Genomic DNA, 15,299 nt, shown 5'->3' with positions numbered 1-15,299 from the left:
CTGCAACTTAGACTTTGTTGTTTTTCTTCTTTTGTGTGTGTGTGTGAGACGGTTTCTGGTGACTGACCCCATTGGTGGCCTGGAGGATATCCAGAGGGGTGGCTGAATAAAACCTGTCCCTGTCCTCCTGACTGCCAGTATTTCAAGGTCTTCCATCCAGGTACTAACTGGAGTCGACCCTGCTTAGCTTCTGAGATCTGTTGAGATTAGGCTTGCCTGGGCTATCCAGGTCAGGGCATCATTTGGAAGGTTTGATTCACACTGTCAAAGGTTGTGATCAACACAGTCGAATGTTCAACAAACTGGATTCTGATTGTTTGCATATGTTCTCAGCTGTGCAAAACAGCTGGTTGCTCTTTGAGGTTCTCATACTGCCGTGGCAAGTCAGTTTCAACTCATCTCCCCATCAACATGTTTGCCACATTCTTTGAATGCATAATGTAAAAACCATTTGTTTCAAAGTGAGGTGACCAAAAGAGAAGGTCAGTTTGAGGGGTGGGGGTGGGAAACTACTCTAAAAAGCAGGCATTTTGAGCAAGAGAAATTTGAATGTTGATTGCAGGTGTTTGCAAAGGTATCGGCATCCCTGATTAATCAGGCCCTCCAACAACTGGTTGTTGTCTGCTTCATTGTCCCTTGCCTGCTGTGTTCGGTCGCCATTTTGTGTTTCTCCCCAGCGATCAGCCTGCCAGCAATGCAGCCTTTCTTGGCTTCTTCCCTCTCCCCCTCCCTTTTCTCAAAGGGAGGAGGAAAGAGGAGGAACCTCAGCCAATGAAAAAGTCTAGCTCTATAGCTCTGCTGGGTGATTAAGTTTGTCAGACTCAATTAATCATCCTGCAGAGCTACTGAGGCCAGCCTCTCTTCCTTCCTGGGTGAGGCTCCTTCCTCTCCTTGTGCCCTGGGGGAAGGAAGGAAAGAGACAGAGCTTCCTTTGCCCAGTTCTCACCATCAGGAGAAATACAAAGAGCATTTTTAAGACTGGTGAGGTTTTATTGAAGGCATGAGCTTTTTGCCTTGTTACAGAGGGTGGGGGGAGATTTGTTGGGCTTGTTATGGGTGCAACTGGGTTCCCCTCATCTTTTTCATTGTATTCATGCCCTCCAGTCTTTCTCAATAGGAAAATATGTGAACTATTTAGAAGAGAAATAACAACAAGCTAGCATTAGGCTGAGTGTATGTGTGTCTAGCCCAGGTTTACCCAGGAAATCTCCATTGATTTTTCTTTCACATTTTCCTTTGATTGGGGATCTTGAATTTAGACTTCCCAGATAGTAGGCTGATACTAATCATTGTACATGGCTGTCTCTGTTCTTGTACTGCCATATAGAAGTTGTAGTTATTTTTCTGGAGAAGACTATAGTTTTGCAGACAAGCACATAACCCTCAGTCTGTGCCATGGTGCCTTCACATAATCTTGACCAGCACATGTAGCAGCTTATGTACAAAAGCTCACAATGCCCAGATGTTTCATGTTTTCCTCTAGGTCTGAGGCTCAAAGCATTGACTATGAGATCTTTGTAATGAATGTCAATAAATCAAAAGTATGTTTGCAACTTACAGATGTCAACTTGAACAACACTTGAACAACATATTCAAGATTGGTACAGCACAGACATTGTCTGCAGTTTTTGATGCAATAATTCATAGCAAGAGATGACATTTATCAGACTGTAAAACAAAATATTGCAAGAGTGCTAATATTTTAAGTAAATAAAAAATTGTTTGTTTGTGCCCCCTTTATGCAGTTTATATGTCCGCTACCTGACATTACATCTTATGACACACATGGCCCGGCCCGACAAGGTCTTATTTATGTCAAATCCAGACCTCATAATGAGTTTGACACCCCTGCTCTAGGCCTCCAGTAGGGGTCAGTCACCAGAAGTCTCCATGACTTCCAGGTGCAGAAACTTACTCAAAATACAAAAAATACCGCCCCCCCCAAAAGACCAACAAAGCTTAATTCTGGGTATAGGCTTTCATGTGCATCCATCTGAAGACATATGCATGCACACAAAAGTTTATACCCAGAATTAAAATTCGTTGGTCTTAAAGGTGCCACTGGATGCAAACTTTGTTCTATTTTCCATTCAGGTATTCTTTTCATACACATTTCCTTTTCCTTATGTACTTTGCTCTAAAACAGGGTTTTTTCCCTTGCAGTTTTTAAAAATGTGGTACTATAATCACTTCCCCAGTGCTGTTGATTATTTGGTAGCTTTGCAAAATAATCCATTTTACTTTGAATAAATACTTTTGGCTGGGTGAAGCAGGATTGCAGTTTTGTTATCATTTTGGTAGGTCAGGATTTAAAAGATTTTGTGCCTGAATTATTGATGCTTCCAGGTCAGTATTGCAAAACAAGTAATGAGGAAGAATCCTATTTTAGCCAAAGTGGTGGGAGAGTTGTGTAATTCATGGCACACAAAAATGCTCTTGGTCTCCTTATCATCTCATCATTTAACATTATTTTCAAATATATCTTCAAATATACTCTGTTATATATGAAAGAGGCACATGTGGGATTCCAAACTCATTGCCCATTCAAGAATTGGGCCTGACCTACTTTTGAACTCTGTATATAATGATTTGATATTTTTTGAAGCACGCTGTTACTACAGCCCTAGAGATACACCTTTGTGTCTGTCTATGTAACTGAATGTAAATATACAATATCAGCGATAAAGTTAAAATTGTTTTAAAAAAAAGAAAGAATTGGACCTGGCCCAGGCCTACTTAGATTCAGACTTTCTTGAAAGACCTACAAACGAACTTGGTATCAAAAGACCGACTCTTTTGTTTATGAGACTACAGCATATTGGTTCAGATATATTCTTTGACAGATGAATACACAATGCAGAAGAGACTAAAGAAATATGGGTAGCAAGAATGAAGGTCTTAATTACAAACAGTTAGAAGAAGGATGCAACTGCAAAGAATTCAAACAATCCGCTTAGTTATGATGTGTTCGTGCAGCATAAAAGCAACACGTTAGGTGCTCTTTGGACATAGATCAAACCCATTTTTATGTGCATCCTAGATCTGCTTCTCAATTAGGGCTTTCTCATCTCCATACTGCTGCCACAAAGTGTAATATGTATTCGCCTCCCTCCCTTGCAGTTTAGCAGCACCTCCTATCCTTCCAATATGAAGCTTTATTAATTGTATCTTTTCCAGGTCAGTTCATGCATTCTGATCCCCTGCCCTTTTTTGTGCAACTTCCTCTTATCCAGGTCAGGGTGGGCCTCTGATTTTTTTGAAAAAGCTGTAAGGAAAGCAGGCCCTAGCAGTCCAGACCTGATTAATTGAAAATCACACTGTGTAGTTTTGTCCTGAGGCAAGCTTTGAACTGGGGACTTTCTGGGTCACAGACACTAAACTGCAAGAGATCTAAGTACAGAATTTGGAGCAGCAAAGGGTCCCAACTTGCCAGATCCAAGTTGTGCAGTTGCTGTGACCAGTGTTACTTTGGCACTGGGCCTTGGGCAGTTCATTGAACTGCATTGTTAGAGTCTTCAACAACAGACTTTACTGCCCAGCGTTGATTTTACATTCCTTGCAGATACGATTGTCTGGGAGGGATTTTTGACATTGTGTTTGCTTAACCAGTTGGCTTCCTGGTGTGACTTACAGTGACCTGTTTCCACAGCAAGAAATGTTCAGAAGTGGTTTGCCATTGCCTGCCTCTGTAGCAACCCTAGACTATGTACAAATTAAGTACAAACTGAGGCTGGCCCTACTTAGCTTCTGAGATCTGACAAGATCAGGCTAGCCTGGGGTTTCCAGGTCAGGGCTATCCAGGTGTGACTGGCATTGCTGTATAGAAAGAACAGTGGTTTGGAGTGAATACCTTTTGTGCATGGCTTTCTTTGTTGTAATTTTAATCCCACCAAACAGGCTTCTCAAGTCCCATAATGAGTCCCAGTCCCTGTTCTTCAGACAAACCGTTCTGTTGTCTGAAGGACCCTCATAACAGCTGCTTTGAAGTACTTGAGCATGAAATGGAAATGAATTTCAGCTTTTCAGAATAATGTGCTAATGATGTATTCATTAGGAGCAGCTCATGTGATGTTAATGCTGCTTCTGACTGCTTTGGAAGATCAGGGTATTGTCTGCTTGCTTAACCCCCCCCCCCCCAGCACCCTCTCTTTCATTCCTCAAACCGCCGGTCTTCATGTTAGGAATAATGAATAGCTTCCATGTAGCCTAATATGTAGAATATATCATGAGTCATATATCACCTTTAATTTGCAAAGGGCTTTATACTCTGCTCTGGGGTCATCCCTTGAGATACTATGGGACTGAAGGGCCAAGCTGAGAGAAAGGGGTGAATGGAGAAACCACCAAATTCCAGAGGACACTCACTGATAGGATAGGAGCCCTTATTAGCCAAAGACCCTAGAGGGTTAGCCCAGGCTCTGGAGCAATGGAAAACTAACAAGCAGCCAGGCAATCGGGGTCCAGGGCTGGCAAGGAATCTCAGGTGGAAAGAGGAGTCCTGCTCTCCTGGAGGATGGGGCAAGGTTATCAGGAGAGGGCAGTCCCAACCTGTAAGCAGAGCTAGCAGATAAAAGAGGCATGCCATGAGGCAGAGGGGAGGCCAAGTAGGTTGTTAGGCTTTGGCTCAAAGATGCTCTCTGTAATGTGAGTCGGTCTGTGAATTAAAAACTGCTTGCTGCTGGTGCTCTGTTTCTGGCTACTTGCAACAAAGAACAATGGTGAGAGTATAAAACCAGTGTCTTCCTCCCAGCCTTTTACAGCCATCACCACTCACAGAGAAACTGTGACTCTTTCCATTGTACAGATAGAGAGCTGAGGAGTGAGGCAAGCCATCCCACCTGTATAGCACAGGAGAGACTTTGGATCCAGCTCCATGCCCCAGTTCTTTGTCTGCCCTTTAAACAGCAAGGGCTTGATTGTGAGGCAGTTGGTAAAAAGAGAGCCAAGTAATCTGACTTCCTTGGAAAGCCCATAAATTCCCTCCTCCCTTTTTTGGTGGACACAGCCGGGGGGTGGTCTCTGTTGTGGGCTGGTCTTTGTTGTTCCTAATCTGACTTGGCCCTTCCTTTCCTTTGCAGAACATGAGAGAGGCTCTTGTGTTGGGCAGGGGCCCATGCAGGGTCTCCTCCAGTTCTGGGGCTGTAGTGGAGCTGGGTGCAGATGCTGTAGAAATTAGGCATAGGCCATTGGGAAAATCCTCCACTGCCTTTTCCCAAACAAGGCAAACACAGCTGTCTCATGATTGAATGTGCTGCTCCTGCATTTTTTAAGGCTAAGACAAATAGCACCAGAGGTAATTCCACAGAACAGCAAGGTGTAAGTTATTCCCCCTGCCCATAGTATTTTTCACATCTGGTAAAGTATGTCTATAAAAATAATTGCTCTGCTAATAATGAAGTCTTCACCACATCTTCCCAACCCCCCCAAACTAATTTCCCTAGAGTTGGCCCGTTGATGTCAGGCAGAGTCACTGCTGGGGAACTGTTTTTATCCAGCCAGTTTGGTGTAGTGGTTAAGTACACGAACTCTTATCTGGGAGGACCAGGTTTGATTCCCCACTTCTCCACATACAACAGCTGCTGGAATGGCCTTGGGTAAGGCATAGCTATCGCAGGAGTTGTCCTTGAAAGGGCAGCTGCCCTCTCAGCCCCACCCACCTCAAAGGGTGTCTGTTGTGGGGGGAGAAGATATAGCAGATTGTAAGCCACTCTTACAAGATTATGGCATCCGGCCCCATCACTCCCTTGCAAATAGAAGGGCAAGACGTGGAAGTAGTGACAGACTTCACATTTCTGGGATCCAAGATCACTGCAGATGGTGACTGTAGCCATGAAATTAAAAGATGTTTGCTCCTTGGGAGGACAGCTATGACAAACCTGGGCAGTATAATAAAAAGTAGAGACATCACCCTGCCAACAAAAGTCCATATAGTCAAAGCGATGGTATTCCCGGTAGTAATGTATGGCTGTGAGAGTTAGACCATAAGGAAGGCTGAGCGCAGAAGAATAGATGCTTTTGAGCTGTGGTGCTGGAGAAGAATCTTTGTAGTAACCAAACTTTTATTTTGCAATATATTGAAAGAGAAGAATCTTGAGAGTCCCTTGGACTGCAAGAAGATCAAATAAGTCAGTCCTAAGGGAAATCAACCCTGACTGTTCCCTGGAAGGTTAGATGCTGAAGCTCAAATACTTTGGCCACCAAATGAGAAGGGAGCACTCACTGGAGAAGATCCTGATGCTGGGAAAGACGGAAGGCAAAATAAGAAGGGGACGGCAAAAGATGAGATGACTGGACAGTGTTACTGATGTAACTAACACACATTTGAGCAGATTTAGGAGGATGGTGGAAGACAGGAGGGCTTGGTGTGACTTTGTCCATGGGGTTGCAAAGAGTCGAATCGACTGCCCGACTGAATAATAACAGCAAAAGCCTCTCTGAGTCTCTGATTCACAGAGAAGGGCAGGGTATAAATCTGCAGTCTTCTTTTTCTTTTAGCTCATAACTAATGATGGTGAGCACAGGATTGAGCCGAAGGAATGCAAGTCCCTTTCTCGGAGGAATTTGCAATCAAAATGTGACAGTGAAAGGAGAAAACAGGCAGAGGGGAGGAACGGGAGAGCAAGTATAGTGAATGAGGTGGAGAGAAAATAAATATCGTTGAGATAATGGCAGCACTGTTTCCCCAGGCTGGAAAAGGGCATCTTAGTGTTCTCCCGGCTGTCTCATCTGCTTTAAACTAAGCGGAAGATAATAATGACCCTGGAATGCGAATCTTAAGGTCTTCCAAATGGCCCTTAGTCGTCAGTCAGCTGCCGGCTTAAAGCCTGCTCAGCTCTTTTGCTGCAGCGTAGCAGCCAAACCAGCGGTAATTGTAGGCTCTGCCTCCAGTCCTCTTGATGTGCCATCATTGCAGGTCAGCCATGGGCATCGGGCAAATTGGGCTATGAGGTCGGAGGCTGAGAGGGATGCAGCAAGAGCTCAAAGATTAGGGGGTTGAGGACCACTGGTTGAGATTCCACTTCTTTCCAGGTCACCTCTGCTGGTCTGGTCTGTCCGCATGCTCGGATAGACATGTCTTGGTTTCCGTCCTGAAATTCTGCATAAAAGTAATTCCTTGATGGCGTTGGTTAATAATGAGGGGAAGATGAGCAGCTGGCTGATGTGTGGAGACTGGAGTTTTATGCAAGAGATTGGAATAGATCAGCTGTTCATGACAGCCCTGGAGTGTAATGAATGTTTTAGGTACAACACACTAAAAGCAAACGGAGCATCTGAGCACTTCACTGAGCTGAAGCATTCTGATTTGATCTTGTGCTTTGTCTCCCTCCATCTCTCTTTCCCTTTTAGGTATCCTCATGGGAGCAGTTATAAAAATTATAGAATTTCAGAAGCTGGCCAACTGGAAGGTATGCAGACACACACACTTTTTTTTTTTGCCATGTCCTTTATTTATGTGTGACTTATAATTTGATCAAGAGAGGTTGCCAGCATTTGACTCTGCTTCCCCTGACTTAGAGTTTCCTATCCTGAAACAGGAAGAGTTTTCCACAATCATACCATCCAAATCCGGTAAGCTCTGTGGGCAGCTCCTTGGGGTACCAGAATTTAAGAAGTATAAGATATCTGGAAAACCCTGAAATGGGGGACATTCCACCCCCTTCCCAACATTGGGATTATAAGGGCCTGTAGTGGGGAGGCAGATATGACTCACTTTCCTAATTGTAGCCCTTTCCCTTGAATCTGGAAAACAATCTCACTTTCCCTGCCTTACATGTCACAAGTTGTGGGGCTGAGGAAGCAAAATTAATTTTCACCCAGCATTACAGTATATCTTGCTGAGAGGCCCTGTTCATTCCAGCCAGTCTGGGAATGCAGCCATGAAAGCAACCTCTACCAGTGAGAAATAAAGATTATACAAGGCCACATCCTTGACTTAGCAGGTTTTTTCTTTCTTTCTTTCCTTCCAAGAAGCCCTGTCCTCTTCCACCTTTATTTTTTTCTAGGAAGAGCCAAACTTAGAATTCCCCGGCCGGAAGCAACTGCAGCTCATAGTTTTTGAAACTGGACTCCAGAAGTGCTGCCTTATCATTTACTGCTTGTAGTGGTGTTCCAAGGTCTCAGAGTGAATATTTTTCCTTCTGCCAGAGAGCCATTGTAACTGGAGATGCTGAGGATCTAACCTGAAGCTTTTTGCATGGTGAGCTGACTGCTGAGCTGAGGCCCCTTTAAGATTAGAAAATACAAACATAAGAGAAGCCATGTTGGATCAGGCCAATGGCCCATGCAGTCCAACACTCTGCGTCACACAGTGGCCAAACCCAGGTGACATCAGGAGGTCCACCAGCGGGGCCAGACCTCCAGAAGCTCTCCCGCTGTCCCCCCCCCCCCCGCCCCTGCCAGGCACCAAGAATACAGAGTGTATCTGCCCCAGACTTTGAGTTCCATCTATACTTTTGTGGCTAATAGCTCAATATTTTTATCTAATCCCCTCTTGAAGTTGTCTATGCTTGTAGCTGCCACCACTTCCTGTGGCAGTGAACTCCACATGTTAATTGCTCTTTGGGTGAAGAAGTATTTCCTTTTATCTGATCTAAGCCTACTGCTCATTAATTTCATTGAGTGGCCACGAGTTCTTGTAGTGGGAGAAAGGGAGAAAAGTTCTTTCTTTACCTTCTCTGTGCGATGCATAATTTTGTAAACTTTTATCACGTCATCCCTCTGTCATCATTTCTCCAAGCTAAAGAGCCCTAACCTCTTTAGCCTTTCTTCTTCCACAAACTTAGCCACTTCACTGCTTACTCCCAACTTCAAATAATTAATGAACAAGTTAAAAAGCACTGGATCCAGTCCTAAGCCCTGCAGTACTTCACTGCTTACCACCTTCCACTGTGAAAACTGCCTATTTATAATCACTGTTTCCTATTAATTAACCAGTTTTTAATCCACAAGAGGACTTTCCCTCCTATCCTTTGGCTACTAAGTTTACATAGGAGCCTTTAATGAGGAACTTTATCAGAAGCTTTCTGGAAGTCTAGGTAAACTACATCTGTTGGGTCACCCTTGTCCATATGCTTGTTCACCCCCTCAAATAAGAGGTTAATGAGACAAGATCGTCTCTTATGGAATCCTTGCTGATTCTTCCTCAGTAGCTTTCATTCATCAATGTGCCTATTAATTCTATTTTTAATAACGGATTCCATGAGCTTACCTGGTATTGATGTTTGACTGACTGGCCTGCAGTTTCCCTGATCTCCTCTGGAACCTTTTTAAAAGATGGGGGTTATGTTAGGTACCTTCCAGTCTTCAGAAATGGAGGCAGATTTTAATGGCAGTTTGCTTATTTTTGTTAGGAGATCCACAAGTTCACACTTGAGTTTTTTCAGAAGTCTTGGATGTATGCCATCTGGGCCTGGTGATTTGTCAGTTTTTAATTTGTCCATCAGTCATAGGGCCGCCTGTCTCATCACCTCAATCTGACTCAGGACTTTTAACACCTTTCCTGAAATTTATTTTATTTATTTATTTATTTATTAATTTATATCCCGCCCTTCCCAACAAGTGGCTCAGGGCGGCCCACAGCATAAAATTCCACATAATGACATTTAAACATAGAACAGTTAAAATTAATTAATACATTTAAGTTATAAAATATTTAAAATTACAAAACATTTAAACCATTTAAAACATTAGGGACAGCAACCTCTAATATAACTACACCTGGATTTCTTGTACCAGCTAGTCATAGGCCAGCCGGAAGAGGGTTGTCTTACAGGCCCTGCAGAACTGGGCAAGGTCCCGCAGGGCCCTTACCTCCTCCGGCAACTGGTTCCACCAGGATGGGGCCGCCACAGAAAAGGCCCGGTCCCTGGTGGATTTTAAGTGGGCTTCTTTTGGCCCGGGGATAACTAGGAGATTTCGAGTTCCCGATCTCAGTACTCTCTGGGGCAAATGTGGGGAGAGACGGTCCTTCAGGTAGGCAGGTCCTAGGCCATATAGGGCTTTAAAGGTAATAACCAGCACCTTGTACCGGACTCGGTAAGCTATTGGCAGCCAGTGCAGATCCCGGAGCCCTGGCCGGATGTGCTCCCTTCTTGGGAGTCCTAACAACAGCCGGGCCGCGGCATTCTGCACTAGCTGTAGCTTTCGGGTTCGGCACAAAGGCAGCCCCATGTAGAGAGCGTTGCAGTAGTCCAACCTCGAGGTGACCGTGGCATGGATCACTGTTGCTAGATCGTCGCGCTCCAGGAAGGGGGCCAACTGCCTTGCCCGCCTAAGATGAAAAAAAGCGGACTTGGCAGTGGCTGCTATTGGTGGTTCTGGAGTGGGCAAACACCTTCCATCTTCAGCAGTGAAGACAAGAGGCAAAAAATGCATTCTGCTTTGCTGCCATTTCTCTATCAGCCTTTAATAATCTTTTTTACTTGTTGGTCAACTGCCTCCCTGGCTGGTTTTCTACTAATGTATTTGAAGAAATTTTATATACTCTAGCTATTCAAGGCTTACACCACAAGAGCTGTAAAGAATAAACTAGAATCTTTCTAGCTCTAGAAATATTTAGAACATGAAAACGATCCCAGGTTGGGAGATTTCCACTCATTCTCATTTTCTTTTTATGAGAAATGGGACAAAAATAACTTCAGTAGATGTTTCTTTTTTAAATCATAGAAAATAAAAATGCTGGAAACTTCAGATAGTTCCTTGGAATTTTATTGTGTTTCCAATATGGAGGAAAGTTTAGCAACTGGACTTCCTCACAGGATGCCTGATTTAAAAATAAAATGCCTTATTCAAACCCTTCCACAGAGATTCAAAGGGCCCTGAGGCTAAGAAGGTTTGGGGATGAATGGGTATAGGACCAGTGGTAGAGCACTCACTTTTTATGCAGAAAGTCACAGGTTCAATTTCCAGCATCTCCAGTTAAAAGAAACAAGAAGGTGATGTGAAAGGCCTCTAAGGTTCAAGAGAGAAGAAGATGATATTGGATTTATATCCCGCCCTCCACTCCAAAGAGTCTCAGAGAGGCTCACAATCTCCTTTACCTTCCTCCCCCACAACAGACACCCTGAGAGGTGGGTGGGGCTGAGAGGGCTCTCGCAGCAGCTGCCCTTTCAAGGACAACCTCTGCCAGAGCTATGCCTGACCCAAGGCCATGCTAGCAGGTGCAAGTGGAGGAGTGAGGAATCAAACCCAGTTCTCCCAGATAAGAGTCCGCAGACTTAACCACTACACCAAACTGGCTCAAACAGCCACCGCCAGTGAGAGTAGACACTACTGACCTTGAGAGACTAATGGTCTTATCCAGGATTAGGCAGTTGCAGGTGTGCATTTTTTTTCATTGTCTATACAGCCATATGAAGTTCTAGCTTTCCCAGACCAAAACAGTTTTTGCAGTACAGCATCATTTTAAAAATTGTTACTGTGTCCTACACTGCCCTAAAGTAGGGGTGGCCAAACTATGGCTTGGTAGCCACGAGTGACTCTTCCACAGTGGCTTGGAGAATGCATTTAAAGTTAAAGTTGCTTTCTTTCCACCTCTCTGCCCTCCCCCATCTTCCTTCCTTCCTTCCTTCCTTCCTTCCTTCCTTCCTTCCTTCCTTCCTTCCTTCCTTCCTTCCTTCCTTCCTTCCTTCCTTCCTTCCTTCCTTCCTTCCTTCCTTCCTTGTCTTGTGGCTCTCACAATATGACGTTTATTCTATGTGGCTCTTACATTAAGCAAGTTTGGCTATTCCGCTCTAAAGCTTAGCAGCAAATGCAAATAAAATAAACTGCTAACTCCAAATGGCCAGATTTTAGCCTACATCTGAAGATCATCAGCTTCCAGGGAAAAAACTGATTAAAAGGATTGCATGCCTCTGCATGCTTTGTGAACCAGTCTGGCTCATGGCAACCCATTGTCTGTCTTGCTTCTAACTAGACAAGACTTGCTTCTAAGTCACCTGGCACTGAACCTGGCAGCAATTAGATTTTTCCCTGGAGAAACCACTCAAATCTTCCCCAGTTCCCAAAGAACATCCAACACCACACAGCTTGTCAGTTATCCCCTATCATCGGCTTCAGCATCCTCCTCATGAATCACTGTTTCCAGTTCTGCACCATCATCTTCCATTGTCACGTGGTAGCCAGACTTCCAGGGTCTTCAAAGTAAGCCATTTGTCACAGGTTTTGTCCATCCACACTTGGTGTTCCCTGCCACTGGAGATCTGCCAGGGATTACATGCTTGGCAAAGCCATCAGCTCTTGGTGATGCTGCTTGTTGCCACAAATTGAGTATGCTGGTGGCAGGGGAGGAGATGGCTGCAGTTTGTTGTGCCTACCATTGCCTTTCAGGGCTGCCCTGTTGCTGTTCCATCCCTGTTGCTTTGCCATCTGAGATGAGCTCCCATCAGCACAGATTAGGAAGATGGTAAACAACCATTATCTCCTTGATCTGTGCTCCTCCCACTAAACATGGGTGCCTTACTGCCAGCTGTGCTTGACAGTAACGGTATCCAGATGATTTCAGCCACAGAGCTCCTATAAGCCATTAGTTAGCTCTTGGTCCACAAAGGTCTCATAACAATATCCAGTTACTTAGAGTTCCTTCTTAAGGGATCATTACCGTAAGATGGTTCTCCAAATTGTCAGGTGGGTTCAGTTCTTTGGAGAGAGTTATCTGCATCTCACAAGGTTGGTCTGCTGCTGAAGTAATGAATTAACAACTGACTCTTGACGGATAACTGGATCAGTTTTCTTTAAGAAAGTCAGCACTCTTAAAATTTTTTGCAGTCCTGTGTAACTTCCAGCACAGATTTTTGCTTGTGATTGTAAAACGACAGAGAAAAGCATGAAAAATTGTCAAGTGATTTTGCTGAAAGCAGCATGTAATATTTTTAAAAAAAGACTTGAGTCAGGTGCTTCCGCAGCCCATTATTTCCAATTCCTGTTACTGCCGATAATTTTTTTTTAATACCTTAGCAATTATGTTAAAATCTTTAGAAAAAGTAGCTCTGGTGGTTGAATATTCTGACTTAATGTAGAGGTTCAGGCACGCTCTGTAGGAATTTGGAACTATTTAGGGTGGTGTGTTTATTAATGGAAGCAGCAGAATAATGTTCAAATTGCTTAGCCCCATCAGAAAGACAGGCTAAAAGTTCTTATCTGTTATGGCCCCAGAACTGCCCTTGGGAGCAGCCCCACACAGAATCAGTTAATCTGAAAGGTGGGCTAGATCCAGCTATTTGCTTGTGTAAGGATCTTGGATCTTCCTTGCTATCTCTTCTGATCCCGGGAAAGTTGATTCCTACAATTGTGAGACTCACATTCCATAATAGCCTTGTTGATGGGTGAGGAAGAAAGGTGGTTCCATAGACTTCCTCTTCTTCCTCATTACAGGCCAGTGACCTCTGTGGCTGTTACTTAGTATGGCTTCTGCAAACCTTGGAATCAACTTTCCCAGGGTCTGAAAGGATTGCAGGGAAGGGGGAGAAAGCAGGGAGAACTGAAAACAGAGGTTTCTGCTACTGGATCTAACCTTATACTTCCACGTCCTGTTAATTTTATTTCTGATACTGAAAACGTATTAACTGTTTCTATTGTGAAATGCTTTTTGTTGGAAGATAGTGTTATTTCATGCTGCTTATCTGAATGCGGCAATTTACATAATGCTTTGGGAGTTTTGTAGCTACAGGGTGAAAAGCAATTTAAAAGGCAATCCCAAGAATGTTCGCTATCCTAAAATCCTCTTTATTGGTGGTGGGAAATAGGGCAGATTAATATAAAATTCATTTTCTAGTGAGTTTTTTCCTTTGAAGTGCTATCTTTTAGGTAGACATTCTAAAGCGCTTGTATTTGATTTTGTTTTGTTTGTGATGTGATGTGGTATTATTTTCCTTATCGCACATATCCTTAATCCTTTCCTCATCCTTTTTGTTATGTTTTTCAGGAAGAAGAAATGTTTCGTCCTAATATGTTTTTTCTTCTTTTACTTCCTCCAATTATATTTGAATCTGGGTATTCATTACATAAGGTAAGATGTTGTGTCTCTTGTTCTGTGGGTTTGTGCTAGTGAGTCAACTGACTCCTGTACTACCATACTTTCCCTTTCAGATTGTGCTAGTGAGTCAACTGACTCCTGTACTACTATACTTTCTGACATGGTGGGCTTTCCTTCCTTGGAGGTTTTTAAACAGAGGCCAGATGGCCATCTGACAGCAGTGCAGATTCTGTGAATTTAGGGGGAGGTATTTGTGAGTTTCCTGCATTGTGCAAGGGGTTGGACTAGATGACCCTTGAGGTCCCTTCCAACTCTATGATCCCATGTTAGCTTCCTACGTAGGGTTGCCAGTTCTGAGTTGAGACACACCTGGAGATTTGGGGTTGGAGTCTGGGGAGGACAGGATTTGGGGAGGTGGGAGGACCTCAGCTGGGAATAATGCCATAGAGTCTGCCTTCTGAAGGTCTCATGATTGGTCTAGGCTCCTGCAAACAGAGTGAATCCAGAGAAGCAGATATTTCTCATTTTCTCTTTTTCCCTTCAGATTACAACATTAAGAAATAATAAAAAGTACCATACAAATTTAACAAGAAATTCAAAAAGCCTATCTAGAACACTTTCACAGATATTAAAATGGCAACACAATAAAATGCTTTTCTGAACAATTTTGTTATTATTATTTATTACATTTAATGAATCACCTTATCCTGGCTAGCACCAGACTCAGAGCAATGTACAACAGTAAAAAATACATATATATAAAATCAATTACATTAAAAAATTACAAACCCTGATGGAGTCTTTAAAGTGCTCTTATACACAGTATTGCTGGAAAAAACAAACAAATTCATAAATTTGTCACATGGGGTTGGGATTAAAGAGGCCTGGTAAGAACTGAAAAATCTCCAGAAAGGATGAAATGTTGAGAACTGAGTGTGAGGAAAGTGGGAGTGGGGGATCAGCCTGCTTTAGTTTCTGAGAACTTAGAGAACCCTGAAAGTGGAGATTTTGATGATGATGGGATGGGATTTCCAAATATTTTATCCCCTCCCCTTATATACTGATTCTTTGTAGGTTTCAGGCTGTTGCTGTATCTCATAATAAAGTGGCTGGCTCCTGATATGGTAACAAAAGCAGCAAAATCAGGCCACCCACTGACAAGGCCTGATGAGGACTAAATAGGGCCCCAAAGGGACAAAATTGTGAGACTAGCTGAATTCCTGTTAAGAGGCAAAAGAAAACAGGTCACCAAAGCCTCTGAGAGTTTAAAGATCCATGGCAGAGAAAAGTTTGAGGGGTGGGATGGCATTTCCAGTTTATTGCCTTC

At 43.5% G+C, this 15,299-nt stretch overlaps 1 protein-coding gene across 2 annotated transcripts in view; it reads left to right on the top strand.

The window, feature by feature from the left end:
• SLC9A8 (solute carrier family 9 member A8) overlaps positions 1 to 15,299 on the top strand; it is an 81,350-nt gene that overhangs the window by 30,055 nt on the left and 35,996 nt on the right. For both annotated transcript variants that reach the window (XR_009555045.1, XM_060230808.1), the window contains exons 4-5: positions 7,348 to 7,406; positions 13,922 to 14,005. Coding sequence is in view for 1 of the 2 variants with exons in the window: in XM_060230808.1 (XP_060086791.1) it covers positions 7,348 to 7,406; positions 13,922 to 14,005 (143 nt within the window). In the remaining variant the exon portion in view is untranslated. The remainder of the gene's footprint in view (positions 1 to 7,347; positions 7,407 to 13,921; positions 14,006 to 15,299) is intronic.

The sequence above is a fragment of the Heteronotia binoei genome, chromosome 2 (genome assembly GCF_032191835.1).
Source record: "Heteronotia binoei isolate CCM8104 ecotype False Entrance Well chromosome 2, APGP_CSIRO_Hbin_v1, whole genome shotgun sequence".
Taxonomy (NCBI): Eukaryota; Metazoa; Chordata; class Lepidosauria; order Squamata; family Gekkonidae; genus Heteronotia; species Heteronotia binoei.
This window is presented reverse-complemented; position numbering and strand designations above follow the sequence as displayed.